General features: G+C 40.4%; 1 protein-coding gene across 1 annotated transcript in view; it reads right to left on the minus strand.

Annotated features, from left to right (window-relative positions):
* LOC309549578 (visual pigment-like receptor peropsin) overlaps positions 1–11,873 on the minus strand; it is a gene marked incomplete at its 5' end in the record, with an annotated part of 81,644 nt that extends 69,771 nt beyond the window's left edge. Inside the window, one exon of the mRNA XM_082249951.1 lies at positions 11,753–11,873. Coding sequence (XP_082106077.1) covers positions 11,753–11,873 — 121 coding nt within the window. The remainder of the gene's footprint in view (positions 1–11,752) is intronic.
* Between the last annotated feature and the right edge of the window lie 9,333 nt (positions 11,874–21,206).

The raw sequence follows: 21,206 nt of genomic DNA on the forward strand, positions 1-21,206 counted from the left end.
TGCTGGGGCCGGCGCGGGAGACAAGCGGCGGCGCCATCTTGGAAGATGCCCTGACCAGGACATCGCGGATATTGCGGCTCTTGATCTTCGCTGTGGCGCCTCCCGAGACCATGGCGGGGCGGAGGAGGGTTGCGGGAGTCAGCGGGGTATGATCGGTATGCTCGGAATGCGGCTGGTCACCGTGGAGAGTGGCGGGCTGTCACCAATCGGAGCGGAGCTCAGTCAGACATGTCTGACTCGGCGAGTTCCGCGCATGCGCCTCGGCACAGAATGTTCTATTGGGAAGGGGGTCAGATGGCCGTGCAGGGGTGCCACACCTTCATGTGCGCCGCTGAGTAAGGCAGTATGGGAGATGAAGAGAAAGGTGTAGTCTTACTGGTGTCCGGATGCCGCTATTCAGGCAAGACCGCGGCTTTTGGGCCTACCTAGGCCTCGATGTGTACGTTTCTCCCGGAGCTCTATTTCAGCAAATGACGGGTAGAAATGGTCCCCCACGGCTTCAGGAAGCCGATCCTGGTGTGGATTGTCCGTTAAATTGTAGGATGGAGGAGGATTGAGACGGATTTAGTTTCCGTTCGACGGAGCTTCTCACTCGTCCGTCCGCTGTCTTATTCTCAAAATAAGGCACTGGGAGGGTACTCCATGGTCCAAGAAGGCTGATTAGTGGACGGATGGTATGTTAGGAGTTGTAATTCGGGCGGATTGCTGTGGATTAATCTTGTAAATGGCAGAGCTCTTCACACAGCAATCCACCTCGGTCCGCCTGAGAAATCCTCTTTTCTTTCAGCTTCGCCCTGCAAAATATAGGCATCCACCGAAGCCCAAGCTTCTGCAGGGTAGCTGGGGAGAATGATGTGGTTCCGGATGGTACCCTGCACTCAGATTGTGCCGGATTGAGGTTAGGCCGCAATGGCGCCGGGCTCTGTAGTAGGCCGCGATCCCGCCGCTCCGGTCCGCGGAGCTCTGGGGATAAACTGCGGGTAGCGGCCGATACCTCGTCCTCCGCTGAGGTGGGGGAGATAGTTTTTGGGGTGATCAGCGGTGTTAATAGGCTAGATGGGGGATCTTTTAGTTCACTGAATGCGGAGCTCTGTATCCCTGCGTCCTGCTCCCTTATGTAAATATTTTTATATAGAATTAACTTACCATTCACCCAGGATTCTTGGTGACCTCTGGGTAAAAGTTGTTTGAATCTTGTGTAAAAACATTTAAACATAGTCCTTAAGGGTTGAGATATAATTGGATGTCATTTTGCATTCAGGTTCTTTAAACATTAGATGTAGATGTGTAAAATATATGAGTGATGTCAATTGCAGGTTGATGCAAATGGTTAGCATTAATCTACGGTAACACAAAAGCCCAAGAAACTTGATGATTATTTCATTATGGGAAGATATCTGTAAAAGTTACCCTTTTGTATGGAGCAAAGATCTAAAATTCTTTCATAACTTTTTTAGAAAATATGTGCAATAACAAAGATTTAAATAAAGCAAAGCTCCACCCAAAAGAGGAAGTTCCGCTTTAAGGACTTGCTCCTCTTAAACAATTAGCACTTTTGAGGAGTAAGTACCCGATTTTGACAGGTACCCACTTCCCACTTTGCTGTGCTTGGCAACAGAAGTTCTCCTTGCTCCCTCACCCTGCAGTCTTCTGGGACACTGACAGGTTCCAGAAGACTGCATCTACCATTCACTATGCGCAGCACGACTCGCGCAAACGCAGTGGGCACCTGGCTGTGAAGCCATAAGCATAGTAAAGATTCCAGTGCCGGGGACCGAAGACAACGGGTAAAACCGCCTAGGTTGAGTTCACCGCTGGATCCTGGGACAGGTGGGTGGCTGTTTTTAAAAGTCAGCAGCTACACTTTTTGTAGCTGCTGACTTTCATTTTTACCACAGGTGACTGGAGCTCCTCTTTAAAATAATCTAAGAAGAATACAGTGCTACAATCTTAAATAAATACTAAATGTAATAATAGCATTACAAAGCTATTTTATCATAATACAAACTGTGCAGTAAAAGAAAATGTGCAACAAAGTACAGACAAAGATTCTAGTGGTGTTGGTCCCTCTTGTTGGTGTTCATGAAGCATTTGCGACACTTTTGGTTCTGACAGTGACTCGTGCACCAAATTCAGGTAGTTCTACAATGCCCTGCTTTTACATTGTGGTGCAATGAATGTGCCAAATTCAAAATAACATACTGACAGTTCATATATAAAGAAAGTAGACCTAATTAGAAGCAACTGTTTTTTGGCGTACAGAAAAAAAGAAACTGGCGCAGACAAATTATGGGAATGTGTCGCTCATCCATTCTAAAAGGGCAGTAACATGTGCCAAATTCAAGCACAAGTTCTAGACAGGTACATGAATTTGCTGCACCACTTTTAGAATGCATGAGAAATACTTTTACAAAATCTGTCTGTGCCAGTCTTTATGAATTCTGGGGTATTCTGATTAGCCAGTACAGACGGCCCTGTTGTACAAGGCCCGACATCCTTAGCTCAGCAAGGGGGCCTGGGCAATCTCAAAGACACACTGCAGAATTAAAAAAAAATTTATTTCTGAAATTCACACCCCCACTTCATCACTTCTACTAGCTTAGTAAAGTTGTATTTTTCCATTTTCTGTGCCCCTTTCTGATGATGTGCTGGTCAGATTGGAGGCACTATTTCTTCCATTTTGGGTGCATGACCATTCCGCTCCCACTCTGTATGTTCCTCTGGCTTGGCTCAAGTCCCAGTCAGCTGACTGGCAGCCTATCTCCTTGCCTTTACCGGTGGAGTGATCTTCCTCCGCTCAGCTCCGCTCCTCACCCAGTAGTAGCCAGGGCCCAGAGAGCGAGACTTGAGAGGCTGTGAGGGGGGCGGTGGCGCAGCGGCAGCGACAGGCAAAGAAAGGCAGCTCAACTGACAGTGTCCAGCAGCAACAGAGGGGAAGCGGATCATGGGGCTGCCATTGGCTTCTACACAGGTGCGATTTGGGGGTGTGAATAGACTTCATTGCACTGTCTCTGTCACTGGCATCATGGATGGTATAACTTACAGGCAGCAGGCTCTCTATAATGGCTCTGGCTGGCAGTTCTCTGTCACAGTGTGTCACATGGCTGCCGATTGCTGATTTTGTTAACTTATTGGTCATAGGGTAACAAAATCAGCACCGAACAGCCATGTCATGTGACACACTGTGACAGAGCCAGCCAGAGCCATGAAAGAGTGCCTGCTCCCTGTGAGGTATCATAATGCTGATGATCTCAATCAGTTTCCACCCGCCCCATAGCATATATACTGCTACAGGATGGTCGCTCTGCGCAGGATTATATATATATATATATATATATATATATATATATATATATATATATACATGATCCTGCATTTCTGGGTATCGGAGACGATCAGTGGGTCCCACAGACTCGATGTCTGCCTGTATCTGCTGATCGTTCTGTACACAGGCAGAACAGCGGGCTATCTATGTAAACAAGGCAGTTCGCTACTCTGTCAGTATGAAAGACATTGATCCTGTGTTCCTGCAAAGCAGAGACAAGGATCTATTAGTAAAAGCACCTCCCCCACTCCAGTAGGAAAACACTTATTTAACCATTTGATTGCCCTAGATGTTAACCCCTTCACAGCCAGTGTCATTAGTACAGTGACAGTGCATATTTTCACTGAATTGGTGTCACTGGTTCCCACAAAGTGTCAGTTAGGTGTCCAATTTGTCCACCGCAATATCCCACTCCCACTATAAGTTAGTTGCTGATTGCCGCCATTACTAGTAAAAATAAATAAATAAAAATTCCATAAATATATCTAATAGTTTTTAGACGCTAGAACGTTTGCACAAACCAATCAATATACACTTATTGGGATTTTTTTTTACCAAAAATATGTAGCAGAATACATATTGGCCTAAATTTATGAAGCAATTAGAATTTTTACATTTTTTATTGGATATGTTTTATAGCAAAAAGGAAAAAATATAGATTTTTTTTATTCATTTTTGATCTTATTTTTATTTAACGCGCAAAAACTAAAAAACACAGAGGTGATCAAATACCACCAAAAGAAAGCACTATTTGTGGGAAAAAAAAGGACATACATATTATATGGGTACAGCATTGCACGACTGTTTAATGGTCAGTTAAAGTAACGCAGTGCCATATTGCAAAAAATGGGTTGGTCATGAAGGGGGTTAAATCCTCCGGAGGGTAAGTGGCCTGCCAGTGTTGCTGTTTGTTATCAAGGCTTCTTTCACATGGGGCAGAATCAGCTTGTTCAGTGGGGGATCTGTCTGCTGATGCCCCGCTGAGCAGAGTGGGCAGATGACAGGTCAGAGTCCACTCAGCTTATGCAGAGCGGACACGGACACAGCCCATTGTGCTATAAGGGCGGCTGGTGTAAACAAACCGGCTGTCTGTTTACACCCAACTGCCCTCCAATCTGATCCACTAGATGGAAGGGAACGGATCCCTTTCTGTTTTGTTTAGTGGATCAGATTGAAGTTAGGCGGGTATAAATGGACATAAGGCTGTTTAGATCCATTGCTCTATAGTAGTAAAAGAAGGGTCAGATCAGGTCTGCCTGAAAAATGGACAGGCGTTCTGTGGACAGGATCAGTTCTGTGAACCCACCCCCAACCTTTTCCATTTAACTGTCTGGGTTAACCACCTGGCAGGGTGAAACATGCAGGCTGGATCACATACATGGATACGTCATTCACCCTTTTCTTGGTTAGGGACGCACATGCATGCGCCTGCTGCTAACCCACTCTGTCACTGGCTACAGTGGGATTTTGTCAGCAGGTCCTGGCCAAAGATTTATGGACAAGACGTGGTGATCGGCTGTAGCCAATCACAGTACAAAGTCCTGTGTTTGCAAGCAACAAATAAAATAGCTCAAGCACATTGCTTGTGATTGACAGCCTCAGGTCTCTTCCTATGTTCTATGTGAAGGGGTGTGTCTCTTTTCCTCAAATCATCTCCCAGAGCTCTCCTCACTGAGCTCAGCAATGTGTAATTTCAGATTTCCGCCCCCTGTTTTTTGACAGCTCAGACAAGCTTTATAAAGGCTGGACTTTGAACAGATGTAGAGAAGACTACAAATAAACAGGTACAACTTTTGCAGGAGGATTTTTTTCATCTCTGTGTTTCATCTGAAAATTGTCACTTCAAGGGTTTATAGAAGGATCTACAACCATTCTAAGCAGATGATCAGCTCCTTCTGGTAGAAAACCACCTCAGGTGTCTGAGAAGTCCTCATCTATTCATAGGGCCGAACAAAAAAGGCGGCACATAGCGTGATAACACCAAAAAAATCATATCCTCTTGAATAAATTGTCATTACAACAAAACACATTGGGGTGGAGCCAGAAAGTGTGTGGTCAGTTGACAGATTGATAATCCAGGAGCGTTTTCACAGCATTGCCAACTTTGGCTGTTATGTTTTATAGAGCACCAGTGTTATTTTGCTGGATGCCATACTCACAGTGTTTTGATGGGAATATTTTATATTAGAAAAATATAAGTATATGGTATTATTTATGAAGAAATTATTTTATTTGGTGGTATCCAACTATTTGGGGTCTTTTTAATAAGGGCACTATAAATTCACGAGGAAAAAAAATCCCCTGATACCTGAAGGTGGTTTCCTATCAGGAGGGGTGCATCATCAGCTAAGTCTTCCCAAGTGAGCTCAGGCTGTGTAATGAAATACACAGAACTTAACATAACAACAGCCTTTTTTTAAAACAATCTTCTTACCTGTCTTGAAAGAGATTGGCCATTTAAATTGGTAAGTATATGTCCATTATTTGGCTGGAGGGAAACCCATCCAAGAGATTTTTACTTGGTGGTGTCAGTGGGAAGTAGTGAAATTTTAAGAAATCTCTTAGCGAACACAGTATACAGGGATATGGGAAATGATTATGAACACGCGTACCTACATAGGTTGAACTGGATGGACTGGTGTCTTTATTCAACCTTTAACTATGTATTATTATTTTTATTACAACTATTAACTATGTAACTATGTAACTTTGTAATTGGCTGGCATCTTTCCACTTAACCACTTGCCGACCAGTCACGTTGACTGTACTGCGGCAAAGTGGCTCGTTCCCGTCCAGCGACGTATACCTACGTCGCTGGACTCCTGCCCTTGTGGGCGGCGCGCGCGCGCCGCCGGAGGCTCGCTCCCGCTGTATTCAGTTACAGCGGGAGTCGGGCCAAGGGAGGAGCGGCGGTGATCACCAGGCATACATTAACCCCTTGATACCAATAAAAATTAACCCCTTCCCTGCCAGTGTCATTTTTACAGTAACAGTGCATATGTATAGCACTGATTACTGTAGTAATGTCACTGGTACCCCCAAAAGTGTCAAAAATGTCAGTCAAGGGTCCGATCTGTGCGCCGCAATGTCGCAGTCCCACAAAAAAAATCGCAGATAGCCGCCATTACTCGTTAAAAAGAAAAACACCAAAAATTACAGAAATCTTTCCCTTAGTTAGTAAACGCAATAACTTTTGCGCAAACCAATCAAAATACGCTTATTGCGATTTTTTTACCAAAAATATGTGGCAGAAAACAAATTGGCCTAAAATGATAAAAAAATTAGATTTTTACATTTTTGGGGGGGGGGGGGATTTCATCTAAAAAAATGTGAAAAATATTGTTATTTTTTCAAAATTGTCGCTCTTTTTTTGTTTATAGCACAAAAAGTAAAAATCGCACAGGTGATCAAATACCACCAAAAGAAAGCTCTGTTTGTGGTTAAAAAAGGCGTAATATTCGTTTGGTACAGTGTTGCATGACAGCGAAATTGTCAGGTAAAGTTGCACAGTGCCGAATCGCAAAAAGTGGCCTGGACGTAAGACAGCAAAATCCTCCGGTGGTAAAGTGGTTAAGGAGAAATTAATTGCATTATTTCTAAATATATGATTTTTTTTGGCAGTTTTACACTACGTGCAGTCTCTTTTGTATTGTATTTTGGATTGTAGGTCAGTATTCTAGTTTTTTTATTGCACATATTTAAAGGGTTTATAATATAGGTGCTGATTTATTCCTTTTTTTTTTTACTTATTTATAACATACTAAAGCACAGAGTGGGGTTAACATCATTATCTGAGAGAACAGGAGAATCCTACTGGCTATTGTAGGCAATTGTCCATAAGAGCTATTTGTAGTGTGTTGACCATCATCCATCTTTTCTTTTTTTTTAAATAAAACCTTGTTTTCTTTTATTTCCTTTCCTTGCAATAAGCAAATAAGCAAAAACATAAGTTGCTGATTTTCTGAGAGAGAGCTTCTTATTCTTCTTTGAAGGATTAAGCTTACCAATGTTGATGGGAACCCACTTGCTTGGTTCATGCAACGCTTAAGTCCCAGACCTACCACAAGGACATCATGAGGAGGGACCAAAGCATTCTGCCACACAGTGCCTCAGCACTGAACTTCTCTCCACCTAAGAAGTTGTTGTTCTTCTCGCCACATAGGTTATTGACTTTACACAGTAAACATAAAAAGGATCGTTGACTTGTTATGTACGTTTCTAATGTTTTTCTTAAAGTGGTTGTAAAGGAAGATGGTATTCTACCTTAACCGCTTGCCGACCGCCGCATGACTATTTACGGCGGCGGTCAGCCCCTCACAGGCAACGCGACGTAGGGCTACGTCGCTAGCCTGTGAGGCTCTAGGGAGCGAGCGCACGCCGTGGGGGGCACGCTCCTGCTCCCGCGTGGTCACGGGCCACCCCCCGCGCGTGTTCCCGGTGGACCCGATGTCCGTTGGGCACTCGCGATCTTCCGTTACAACGGAAGAAAGGCAGGCGGCTAATGTGAACAAAGCCGCCTGTCATTCTTCCCTGTGTGTAGAATGTTGATCTCTGTTCTTACACTAGTAGCCACAGCCAATCACAGTTAGAAACACGCCCCTAGGGACACACTTAACCCCTCCCTCTCCAATAAAGTTAACTCCTTCACTGCCAGTGTCATTTTTTTACAGTAACAGTGCATTTGTATAGCACTGATTACTGCAGTAATGTCACTGGTAACCCCAAAAGTGTCAAAAATGTCAGTCAATGGTCCGATCTGTCCGCCGCAATGTTGCAGTCCCGCAAAAAAAATCGCAGATCGCCGCCATTACTCGTTAAAAAAAAAACAACAGAAATGACAAAAATCTTTCCGTTAGTTAGTAAACGCAATAACTTTTGTGCAAACCAATAAAAATACGCTTTTTGCGATTTATTTTACCAAACATAGGTAGCATAAAACAAATTGGCCTAAAATGTTAAAAAATTTTGATTTTTACATTTTTTTGGGGGAATTTCATGTAAAAAAATGTGAAAATTATTTTTTTGTTTATAGCGCATGATCAAAAAATCGCACAGGGGATCAAATACCACCAACAGAAAGCTCTGTTTGTAGGAAAAATAGGACGTCAAATTTGTGTAGGTACAGCGTCGCACGACCGCGCAATTGTCCGTTAAAGTCACGCAGTGCCGAATCGCAAAATAGGCCCCAGTCAGGAAGGGGGTAAAATCTTCTGGGGCTTAAGTGGTTAATACATTCTATGCATTAAGATATTTATCTGAGCCCAATCTCGATCCAATTTTCATCCAGTGCTGTGCACAAGAACAGTGGCTTTCTCGGCTCTCTCTTCATTGGCCAGCTCACGATCAAGCTTGATGGGGGAGGAACCAAGAGCACCAAGGAGGGACCCCAGAAGAGCAGGATCGTGGCTGTTCTGGGCAAAGCCAATTCACAGAGCAGGTAAGACAAGTTTGTAATTTAAAGAAATAGATTTAAAATGACTTTAAAACAATGTGAGTTGATGACCCTGCAATCCCCTATTCCTACAGTAATATAATTGCAACTGCTTTCATTGAATGAAGCCTACTGTTCTATAAATGACACTATGGATTATCTACTCAACTGAAAACCAGCTGGATCTCCATATTTAATTGAACACCTATTCTTGTATGTCCTGAATTGACTCTAACATGTCAGTTTCCATCTGGCAGCTGGACAGAGCAGAAACACTTCTGGTTATATAATTGATATATATATATATATATATGCACTGCATCTACTTGGGTATTTACCATTTGGATGACTGCAGGGAGAGTATTTACATAAACTTCAAAGGTTGCAAAACAGATGCCCAAGACACTTTGCTGCTCTAGATTCTTAAAATTAATAAATCATCTGTCTTCTTGTAACCAGAAACTGCAATCTCATCTATAGGAAGTTATTTACAAAGTACAGTTTATGACTTTTTTAAAAATAGTTTTAAAAGTATTACTGTTTTATTGTTGCGTTTGTTGACATATTTAACAATACAGTTGGTTACATATATTAAGGAATGTATTATATACAAATCATAACATAGATAAATAAGGTAGTTGTGTACATGTACACACAATGGAGTTAATTTACTGAAGGCAAATAGACTGTTTTGCAAGGAAAGTTTCACTTTCCCCAAAGCTTAGCGGATGTGGTGAAATTTCGCTTTGCTAAAGTCCTGTACACACGGGCTGAATGTCGGGAGACATCAGCCGGTTCAATAAAAACCAGCACCTGACCGAATCCTGACCAGCGCTCTCAGCCAATAGCAGAGAGCGCTGATCGAACTGTTGTGGTGGGGGGGGGGGGTTGCCCCCCTGTCAGAACACAACAGTTCAGCAGGGGAGATCGCTGTGGATCATTATTACAGCGGCTCCGACCGGAGCTGTCAGTTTTTTTTTTCGTTCAACCCGCTAGGTTGAAAAAACGGTTAGTGTGTACCAGACTTAAGAATACCCAATCACATGCAATGAAAATAAAAACAACGACATTTTTGCTTGTAAATGATTGAATGATGGCAGTATGCAGTGCATCACCTTGTTAACTAAGCTCTGGGGAAAACTCTATTGCAAAGTAAAATTTCCCTTGCAAAGTGAACATTCTATTTATATTTAGTAATACAATGAATAAGTGATTATTCATACTGAATGATCCTAACAAGGGAAATGGAGCTATAATACACAAAACTAGAGATGTTATTGTTGATAGGATTAGCAACTTTTATGGGGCTGATAAATGCTATCACACATGTAAAAGAATACATTACATCTTTATTTAAATTGTATTTCTTTATTTATATTCTAGCAGTGGGGAACTGTATAGAAGGCCACTTAGTTGATTTACTAAAAGCAATTAGGCTGTTCACTGTACAAGGGAATTTACCCTGAAGCTTAGTGAATGTGGTGAAATCTTGCTTTGCAAAGAATACCCAATCAAGTGCAAGAAAGAAAAAATATTGCACAAGATCAGATGATAGAACTCAGCAGGGTTTCACTTAATTCAGTACGTTTTGGGGAAAATTCACTTGGAAAGTGCAAATTCCCTTTCAAATAGAAAAACAGCCTTTAGTAAACCAACCCTTATGTGTACAGAACCTGTGCTTGTATTCAGATGATGGAAGATGGGGAGCAATTTATATCCATAGTTGGGCCTACAGCTTGCTGATAACATAAACTGATTTTTACCTTTACCAGCCAAACACAACAGTTAGTTATTTTATTTTAATTTAATTCAGTATGCGGAGCAGAGCTAAATCTATGTGTGATATTAGATAAAATATATATGTTGTATGTATTTAATATATATAATAAATATAATAATTTTTTAATTATCACACATAGATTTAGCACTGCTCTGCTTACTGAATTATATACTGACGGTGTATGTGGTGACATTACGGGTATTGGCAGCGTTATCTACTATTTATTTATCTATTTATCTATTTTTTGTTTAATTTTTCACTTTTATACGTCTGTTTTTATCATTCTACACACTTGGTAGCTCATTCGTTTTTTAGATTATTTCTTATTTTATTTTATTGTCTTACAGAATATCAAACTGGTCAGAAAAAAATTACATAGCAAAAACACCTTAGAAAAATGAGCTTCTCTGGTCAGGTTTCAAGTCTCAGGTATTTAAATTCACCTCTAAGCCAGAAAATATTTAAAATACTCAATTTTCTTTAAATACTTTGTCCCCTCTTTCCCCTTTTACCTGTGCAGTGAAATAATGTAATGAAATACATAAACTTTACCATTACAACAACCTGTTTTAAAGCAATCTGCCATTCATGAGCACAAACAGACTCAGGGGTTCTACAAGTGTCGAATTAGAATGGTTATGTAAGTCAAGATTAGCCATGAGCCATGAATTTCACTAACACCATTTACATAATCAGACCTGAAAATGGTGCATTCATTTTCTGTTCAGTCATTTTGATATATAAATTTGGGTAAATGACAGATACTCTTGATCACAGTTATGCCTATATTTTACCTTTATAAAAAAGTTACTGACTTTATGTATGTAAAACAAATAAAATCATTTTTTTCACACAAGCTTTGCACAACTTTCCCCCAGGATTCACACATTTTGAATACAAGTAAAAAAAGTGGTAATCTTGAGTGACAGTTTTGTAAATCTTGCATGAAAACAATTAAAAATAGATTCCTCTTAATGTCGTTCACAGTGGAGCATTAGGCATTAGGCATTAGCATTAGGCATTAAATAAATTAAAAAAGTACTATGAAACTACTTTCTTTAACATACTTTCATTTAATATATGCCACTATCTAAACAAGGGGTAAAAAAACAGTTTTACTAAGTAGTAAAGAAGCAATTTTTATATTGTGTCTATTTTAGTAGCACATACTATAGCAGTATACATTTTGAAGGGCTGATTTTCCTGCGGTACATACCCAAGGATAGCAGATAGATTCCTATGATAGTTTCTGCTTGCTCTGATATTGGATTTTCTTTTTGCGGTAGAGTCATGCTGTTGTTCCTCCATGGTATTGGACGTGGAAGCTGTATAGACATTATTACTGTTTTACTAATTCTAAGCAAAATAACAATTCAGCTTCCTAGATACATGGATGGAGTAAATGTTCAAATGTCCAGCAATTAGCCAATGCTTTTGTCTTCTGCATTCTAAGATTAACAAATTAGGAATGAAAATCTTCTCAAGAGACAGAGAGCTAGGTAAACGTTTGACCCCCCCTTCCTCCCCCCGCTCCTTATTCTTCTAATCCATTCTATAAATACAATGACTGTCACTGAATAGTGTAATATGTAAAAGATGGCTCTAGGAAAAGATGTCTTCTTTCACCTGCTTAGTAGGGATGAGGATTGGGTTCCCCGCTACCATAAGTTTGTAGCTAATCTTGCGTGTTTGAGATTCACAGACCTGATAAAATAGTGGAGAAATTTGCCATAATAACTATAATGCACTACCTGGCCTTTAAGCGTGGCCAATTAGGGGGCTTTTGGATAAGCCAGCCCACTCAGTCTAGAAGGATGCAGTCACAGCAGACAAATTCACAAAGTGCTTTTGCTGTGATAGGGAAAGTATTGGAGTATTACCGGGAAATTTCATAGAGAAAGATTAGTGTAGACACTGGCAGGTCTGTTAAAGTAGATGGAAACCCTTACTGAGTGTCATGTAGGTAGGAAAATGCTATGTATCTTAGAGCAGGGGTCCTCACCCCCCAGGCCGTGCAGATGAGGGTGCATGACAAGGTAGCTAGTCAGCAAAACCTGTAGTGCCACCCTCTCACCACCAGAAGGCATCTGCTCCCCTTCTCCTAGTACCACTACTCTCCTTCTCCTAGCACCACTACACCCCTTCTCCTAGCAACACTACTCCTCTCTCTGTGATCAGTTTTCCTTTGTAGAGAAAGGGGAAGAGGGAGAAGAAGAAGAGGAGGGAGGAGGGCCTGGAGGCCCCCAGAAGTAACAAGCAGCACCAACACCCTCCCCAGTCCGTGAAGGGGTTGTCATCACTGAGGCCAAGTCCCTGGTGCCAGGGTGGTTGGGGACCACTGTCTTTAAGAATTGGGGAAAGGGAAGGATTTCTACTTTCTTATTTTTGTTACATCTTAATGTTGCTGATATTGGTTCTGCAGCCTATCTATAGCCTGTCCCTGTCCACATGTACTACAGTGATAACAGGCTGCACGTATTTTTTACATGGCATCTTTCTTAACCTCCCTGGCGGTATGATTCTGTCAGGAATTACATACCAAAAGCGGTACAATTCTTTTCATGGAAATTTGGCGTTATGTATTATAGGCCTACAATTCTTAGTAATTACTGACTTAAACCTGACCAAAACAAGAGTCTAGTAGACATCCCAGATGTGATAAATTTGAAACACAAACGCATGAATTATAATCTAATCAATAATATAATTTTATTATTTAATATATAATATATATAATAAAATTATATTATTGATTAGATTATAATTCATGCATTATATATTATATATATATATATATATATATATATATATATATATATGTGTGTGTTTGTGTATATATATATATATACACACACATATATATATCTATATATATGTAATATATAACGCATGAATTATAATTGAATCAATAATATAATTATATATATATGTATATGTGTGTGTGCATATATATATATATATATATATATATATATATATATATATATATGTATATATATATATATATATATATATATATATATATATATATATATATATGCATATATATATATATATATATATATGCATATATATATATATATATATATATATATATATATATATATATATATATATATATATATAATATAAAATGTGTTATGTGTTTTGCGCAACGTTTTTTTTTTTTTTTTTAATTTCCCTCCCTATGTCCGCTCCCATGCAGCATTGCTGCTGCAGGGAACGGAACTAGGAAGTGATCACACCGACGGTGGACGGAGAGCGGCGGGACTCTCGGCTGGCGATCTCAGCAATGAGAGATCATCGCTGGATCGCCAGGAGAAGGTAAGAGAACACCGCTGCGCTCTCTGCACATCCACCCCGAGCGTGACTCGGGGTTACCGATCCTGCAATGAAAAATCCACCCCGAGTCACGCTCGGGATTACCGCCAAGGAGGTTAAGGCCCCTTTCACACATACGGTCCGTTCAGTTCATCAGTTCAGTCACGTCAAAATGTATCAGTTTTTCATCCGTTTTTCGTCCTTTTTCATCAGTTTTTCATCCGTTTTCCTTCCTTTTTCATCCTTTTTTCATCCATTTTTCATCCGTTTTTTATCCGTTTTTTTTACATCCACTACCAATGCAAAAACGGATGAAAAACGGATGAACGGACAGCATGTGTGAAAGGGGCCTAATTGTTTATGGCTGCAATTGGTTTTTAAAGACCTTTTTTTGAATGGTGACAAAAGTGAAATTTAATTGGACGATGTGCATCAACACAGTAGCAATTAGTTTCCTTTGGGAGAGCATGTGACAAAGTAATTTACAGGCAGGAGATTGTGGGAGAAAGAGTCACAACACTGTCACCCCCATAGCACAAATTACCCAAACAAGGACCCTTATATTTTGGTAGTCTTCTGCAATCATGGCCTGATTCATTTTGTGAAAAGTCAGCTTCTCATTTACAAATCCCATCCGATGCTGTGGAGACCCTCTCTGACAAGACACATGCAGCAGCGCAGGCTAAAAACTCAACTATAAGTTATGCCACCTCCAGCCAGTGGCACATATTTGACGCACAGTAGTCCATTGGAATGAACATTTGTAAGCATTTTAGTTATAGTCCTAACATCCCTGCACTTGTTTGCTTGACAAGAACATGGTAGGCTTTATAAGGAAAACATTTAAAAAAAATTGAAACATTTAAATTATGCAAAATGTAAGGTACACTAGACACTCAAAAGCCGCTAAAAAAAAGCTAGATACAAAAAAAGGCTAGCATTTTTGCAGCATTTAGGAGAGTTTTTTAAAAGTGTTTAGGATCAGGTTACCCGCTGACAGCTGATTGTAAACAAAACAATAAAACAATAAAATTTGAGAAAAAAACAGCATGGGCCCCCCCCCCCCAATTCATACCAGGCCCTTTTGGGAACCCGACAGCTGTTGAGTCATCTGTTGTTAAGGACGTGGTGGCCAGCTATACGCTAGTGGACCGCTGGCTAAGAAAAAAGAAAATGCTGATTAACAGCATTGGTTAACAGTGTTTAGGATCAGCTTTTTTTTCTCTGCTGGCAAACCACTCCCAAAAAATGCAAAAAAAAGCATTTTTTTTCTGCTTCTAGAAGCTGAAGCTTAAAAAATGCTTCTAGCCTACAATAGTGTGCATGGACACATGGACACACTATTTGTTTCTAGGGGCATAAATAAATGCTCAAAATAGCTGCTAGGAGCTTAAAAATAAGCTAGCGTGTCTGAAGCCTAAATCTGTAAATCCTTTTTAACAAAAAATAAATACATAATAAATAGTGTGGGCAGGTGGGCAAATGTTAATGTAGATATACTAAAAATGGAAGAGCCAATCACAGTGTACTCTTTATCATATTACACCAAATGATGCAACAGTCCACATTAAAGTAATAATACCCAAAGGAAGTCCATAAAAAGTCCAGCTGTGATCCTCCTTCACTCAAAATTATGAAGTCACTCACCAGAATCTGAAAAAGGCTCTGTGTACCAATGATACCTGTGTGGGTCTCCAATAGGGCCTGTTATTTTTGATGGTCTCTTTCACCACCATACCATGATAAAGTTAGTAGAAAAATTTCATAGTGCAGTATGTTGTTTGGGTATTTGCAAAGCAGATAGGAATAGAGCCCCTGTGGTGAAAGCAAACATAAAATTCCAGCGCTTTACTCCATCATCCCCGCGTGTAGTGCAAACTCACCATACAATTTAACTCAATGAGCCTGTCATCATCACATAAATGCCACAAGAATTGAATCGACTGCAGCTTCAGTGTCCCAGGGATCTCAGACAACGTGTAGTTGGAGGACAGTCAAACACTCTCACCGCATCATGATACCCAACAGAACAGACAGGGTGTCATAATGTAACATAGTTTATTAAAATCGCCTTGATACATACATGTATATGGCATACAAAGGTTAAAAAAACATTCACTTGTGGCAGCGTGACGTCACATGAGTAGTACCGCCCAACACGTTTCCAGCCAATGCTCCTTCTCAGTGTCCTCTAGTGTGCGTTATGAATGGCCCTACATATATAGCCTAAAAGCGGAATTGTTTTAAACATCATATCTGCTTTCGGCACCATTTTCCCGTGGAACAATACGTCACTTTAGGTTACTGCACCATTTTCCCTTAGATCTTTAAATGTAAACAAAAGGCGCCATTTTATTATAGATCCCAGAAGATCATAGGACTCCAGCCACTGCACTATTACACTAGAGCGATCAAACTGTAAATAAAATTTGACTAGCGGCACGAGCAAGGAAAAAAAATAAGGTAATATCTATAAAGACTGAGGAGGAACAGTGATTTAAGAAGAATAAGAAAAAGAAGGTTTGGTTTTTAAATGGCAAGAGTAAATTAGAACTGAACCTTTCACTGTCAATACTGAACCACTGATTAATACCTCCCAACCTCCTATATACAATCCACAGAGCACCCTATGGGTTCGTGTACAAAGATCCAAAAGTAAAAAAGGTCCATGGAATAATTATTAGAATAGTAGGAGGGACAGTTTTTCATATACCCCCCTCCCCCTAGAAGAAATAGTTACTCGCAATTTAGGATTTATCGGCCCTATAGGAGGGACTCTTCTGAAGTACAGAAACAGAACAGGTTTGAACCCCTAAGCAATCACAGGGAGGATAACTTTGGGGGGAGATATTTTGATTGGCATCCTTATCAGTCATGTAAAGGACAGAATGCCTACCACCCCCCATCAAGGAATAATTATTCTAGTCAAAAGAGCAATACATACAAAAGAGTGGGATCGGATGATAGTGATCAGAATATAGGAACAATAGTGATATGAGGAAAGCTTATTCAAATCAATTTTCAACCTTTACCCCTTCATCCAATTATCTTAAGCTTAAGCCTCTGGCCATGTAGTATATTTCCTTTTGTTATTCAATCTCCTAATGCTTACCAAATTTTTAGACCCCTGAATTAGAGAGGTCAAACCATCCAAAACAAAAAACAAAAAAAGAGGGATTTAAATTGATAGGGTATCAATAATATACCCGCAGTGCTAACCCACTCACAGCCACAATAGGGGATGGGGCTCTCTGGTTATCCACTTTATCTGCAAAAAAAATGCAGACAAGCACTGTCTACCAAATAAGAACCAAACATATGAGCCTCTGGGGTATTAAAAAAAGCTCTCCCAAAATAAACACTGATAAATACATAAATGTAAAATACTTTATTAAATCACAAAAATGAACACCATAATAGTAAAAATATTTTTACTTTTATGTTGTTCATTTTAGTATTTTAAATTTGTTTATTTATCAGTGTTTATTTGAGAGAGCGGTCTGTAATACCCTGGAGGCTCATCCTGTGTGTGTGGTTCTTTTTTGGTAGACTGTCCTTGTTTGCCTTTTTTTCATAGAGGTCAAATCATGCCTGTGTATGACATTTTCCCCATATGGAATACCCAAAAGTGCTAGCCACAATCTGGAACACAGTAATCAATAGCTTAGCTCTTTTTCAGTATGAAAGAAAGGAAAAAGCTCTAAATGGTGCAGATACAGTAATCCAAGAGTTTTTTTTTTTTTTGGTTTTCACAGTTCTTCACCATGCATGAATTAGTAGGCACTAGTCTCTCCATATAAATCCAGCTGTTTAGGGCCTCTCCTTCTAACATAAAAGGAGAAGGAGAAAAAAAATTCAGCTGGGCGGAGAAGGGGGAGGACAAAGAGGTGATGGAGATATATAAAGAAAAGGAGGAGAAGAAGAGGGAGAAGAAGTTGAAGGAGAAAGAGATGAATAAAGAAGGAGAGGAGTAGAGTAAGGAGAATGTCACATTAGCAATCCTTGGTTACCTCCATGTCACCTCTCCTTTTAAGCTTTTTTGTTTAATGGTCCTAATTTGGGAAGGGTGTGCAGCCTCTGGCCAATAATTCAACACTTAATTTTTGCTTCTGCCGGCCTTTGATCCTAGCTCTAGGTTTCCTTCCTTCACTGGTTGCTGCCTGCCCTTACCCCAGGAGTGACAGCTTATGGTCATAGGTTTTGCCCTTGCAGCTATTCCTCCAGTGCCCTAACTATAATAAAATAATTGCATAATACAAAATATAAAAAATATAACTGGCTACTGAGCAGGGGAAAAAGATTATGCTGGCTGTGTGCAGCTCAACCACCATATAAATACCAAAAATAGAGATTAAAAAAAAAATACATATGAAAATAAAAATTGAAAAACATAAATTATGAGAGAGGCTACAGCACAAATAACTTTGACAAAGTGGGCCTAGATCAGCAAACTTTGGGGTAGTTATAGAGCACTTTTGCAGTTCCAAGTGGCATCCGATGCCTACTGTCATCTGGGGCTGAGGTGTGTCTAATGTCTCTCAGATAATACACATTTTTATTGCAAGATAAAATCTGCCTTGACTCTTTCTATTTTCTGCCCATTCAAGTGCCCCTGATGCTAGCCAACATTTATCAAACACATACTAAAGAAGCCTTTTTTATTTAAATAAATCAAGTCTGGCTGCTGCTGCAGCTGCTGCAGTTTTTAAGCCAAGCTAAATATAGTATTTAAAAAAATCCAAAATATGTGTTGCCAGAATACAGTGCCACTGACACTGTCTGTGAAAATCGTGTTTTTCCCTTAACAAATACAGCCTAAAGATGTGTACCAAGCACGTAATTTAAAAGATTGGTGTTTTCTCCCCAGAATCGCCTAAAAATGACCTTCTCCCCACTGTATGGTGGCAACATTTTTTTTTTTTGCTAAATGTCACCTATGACAGTGTCCAGCTTTTCATACTCTATAAGCCTTAGTAAAATTTAGTATCAAGCCCCCCCCCCCCCCCCAGACTTCGATGGGGTTTACAGCTAAGTTTGGGTATTAAAGATTTCCGGCTACATGTTGTTTGTCAGCATTTGGGACAAATGTAGGATTCTCTACTTTAGGTAAAATAGAAATGTTTACTGGGAACATTCCACAATTGCTTTTGTCAAATTATTATTATTCAGGATTTCTATAGCGCCAGCAGTTTACGCAGCGCTTTACAATGTTAGAGGGAGACAATACAGTTACAATACAATAAAATACAATACAGTTACAATACAATAAAATACAGGAGGATTAAGAGGGCCCTGCTCAGAAAAGCTTAAAATCTAATAGGGTCACTCAGTCTTGTTATTACTAGTTTAATTAACATGATTCTGAGGGCTGTGTTTACAAACCAAGCTGCCCATGTAATATCAGTAATGATAAGCTTTTGTAAAATCTTAATCCCTGTGTGTATGGAGTGTCTTCACAGCCAGAAAAGAGGAGTGGAAAACGCAAAGGCACTGTGACAGGGCTGCATTTGCAGCGCTAGCTGCTGGAAGTGAACCTGCCCACTGCCCAGGATACAGAGGACACTGTGATTGGCTGCAGTTCATCCTAGGGAGAAATGCCACACTTCATTTCCTGGGGACTAGTGGGAGAAGCAAAGACTTGTAGGCAAGGTAGTTCCTAGAGAGACTAGACTCAATGTTGTAGATCTGTGTGGTACTTAAAGCCCAGAAGCCGTGTGCTATAGGGGAGGAAAAAGAAGTAGAAGCCAGTGTTACGGAGAGATGCGACCAGATGTATTGGAGAGCTGCCTGACTCTGGTCAAAGTACCATATATTTTGTGTCTCCCAAGAGACCAGATGGGGCAGGTGCATCTGAGTCATTATGTCTGTCTGGTATTGTGGCCACTGCAGGGGCATCAACGTATGCTTATGACACTAAGGATGACTTAAGCTGATGGCTTTGGCTGGCCTAGAAGGAAATATTGCTGGCATGCTAGTTTTCCTTGGAACAGGATGGTAGGAAGTGGGAGCGCTCCCCTTTTCCAGATCCTCCTTCGGTTGTGGATGAGGAATGGGTAGATAAAGATAAGGAGGTGGTAGGGGTAGAACTTGAAGAGGGTCAGGCAGTGGAATCCATGTTGAAGGATTCTGAGCCTGAAAAAATTTAGAGGCTTTCTGTCTCTCAAGCTCAGAGGATGTTGGTGCATTCCCTCTCTGAGATGGTTTGGCCTAATTTCAAGTTGCCTCCTGCCAAGTCCAAACATTTTCCCTTGCAACCTATCTTAGAAAAGGTGTTAACTGCTGAATGGGATCACCCAGATAGGATGTTTGTGCCCCCAAAGAGATTTTCTCATCTTTATGCAATAAAGGGAATTTTTTAAAAACAGTGGAACATGCCCACGGTTGAGGCGACAGTTTCTTGTCTTAATAAGAATTTGAATTACCTGGCTGATGATGTTCAGGTCTACAAAGACCCAGCTGACAAGAGACTAGAGAAACTGTTAAAAGACTCCTTTTCCTTGGCAGGCTCTGTTATGCAGTCAGTGGTGGCAGGCATTCCCGTAAAGTGGTTGGTTAAAAATAATCTGTTACATGCTAAACAGACACAAGTGAGGGGTGAATGGAGTTGCCCTGGGCTCTGTGCTTTGCAGTAGATTCCCTGAAGGACTCTGTTCAACAAATTTCTCTCTTTCACCTGGTGTTTATTCACATGTGCAGGGTCTATGGTTGAAAAGCTGGTCCGACGGGCTTGGCTCCAACCAATTTAGTCCTGGATAGAATGCTATTCTAGTACTTGTGTGTATACATACAAATGTTTATGTTCGCATATGCAACTGCCCAGATTCTGAAGTCACGGTGGGGCAGTATTTGAGTCTATGGTATTTTCCTTTTACTGAATATGCTTGCAATGGGTGATTGTTATGGTACAAATAGTGTATATACTGTAACTTAGTACTGTATAACAATTTCGATTTTTGTGAGTACATATGAATAGTGTTGAGCGAACACGGACTGTATTATTCGGGTCCGTACCGGATAATTGGATTTTTGCTACCCGGACACGGACCCGAAAACTTTACTGTATGTTTGGGTTTAAAATCTGTGTTCGGTAAAATCTGTGTTCGGTAATTTTATTTCCTGTTTTGTATGTAATGGCGCGCTTTTAATGGCGGGCTTTCAACAGGCAATCAACAAGCGTTTAACTGGTGTGCGCCATTACAGCCATGCCTACTAATGTATTAGTAGTTGTGATTGGCCATCTGAAGCATGTGACCCATGTCTTTATAAGCTCGAGAGACACAGCGCGGTGCGTCATTCTGCTGTAGTGTAGGGAGAGAGCACACATCATATGTGCTGGCTGCTGCTGATTA

Source organism: Pelophylax lessonae (assembly GCF_965119305.1).
Source record: "Pelophylax lessonae genome assembly, chromosome: 3".
NCBI lineage: Eukaryota > Metazoa > Chordata > Amphibia > Anura > Ranidae > Pelophylax > Pelophylax lessonae.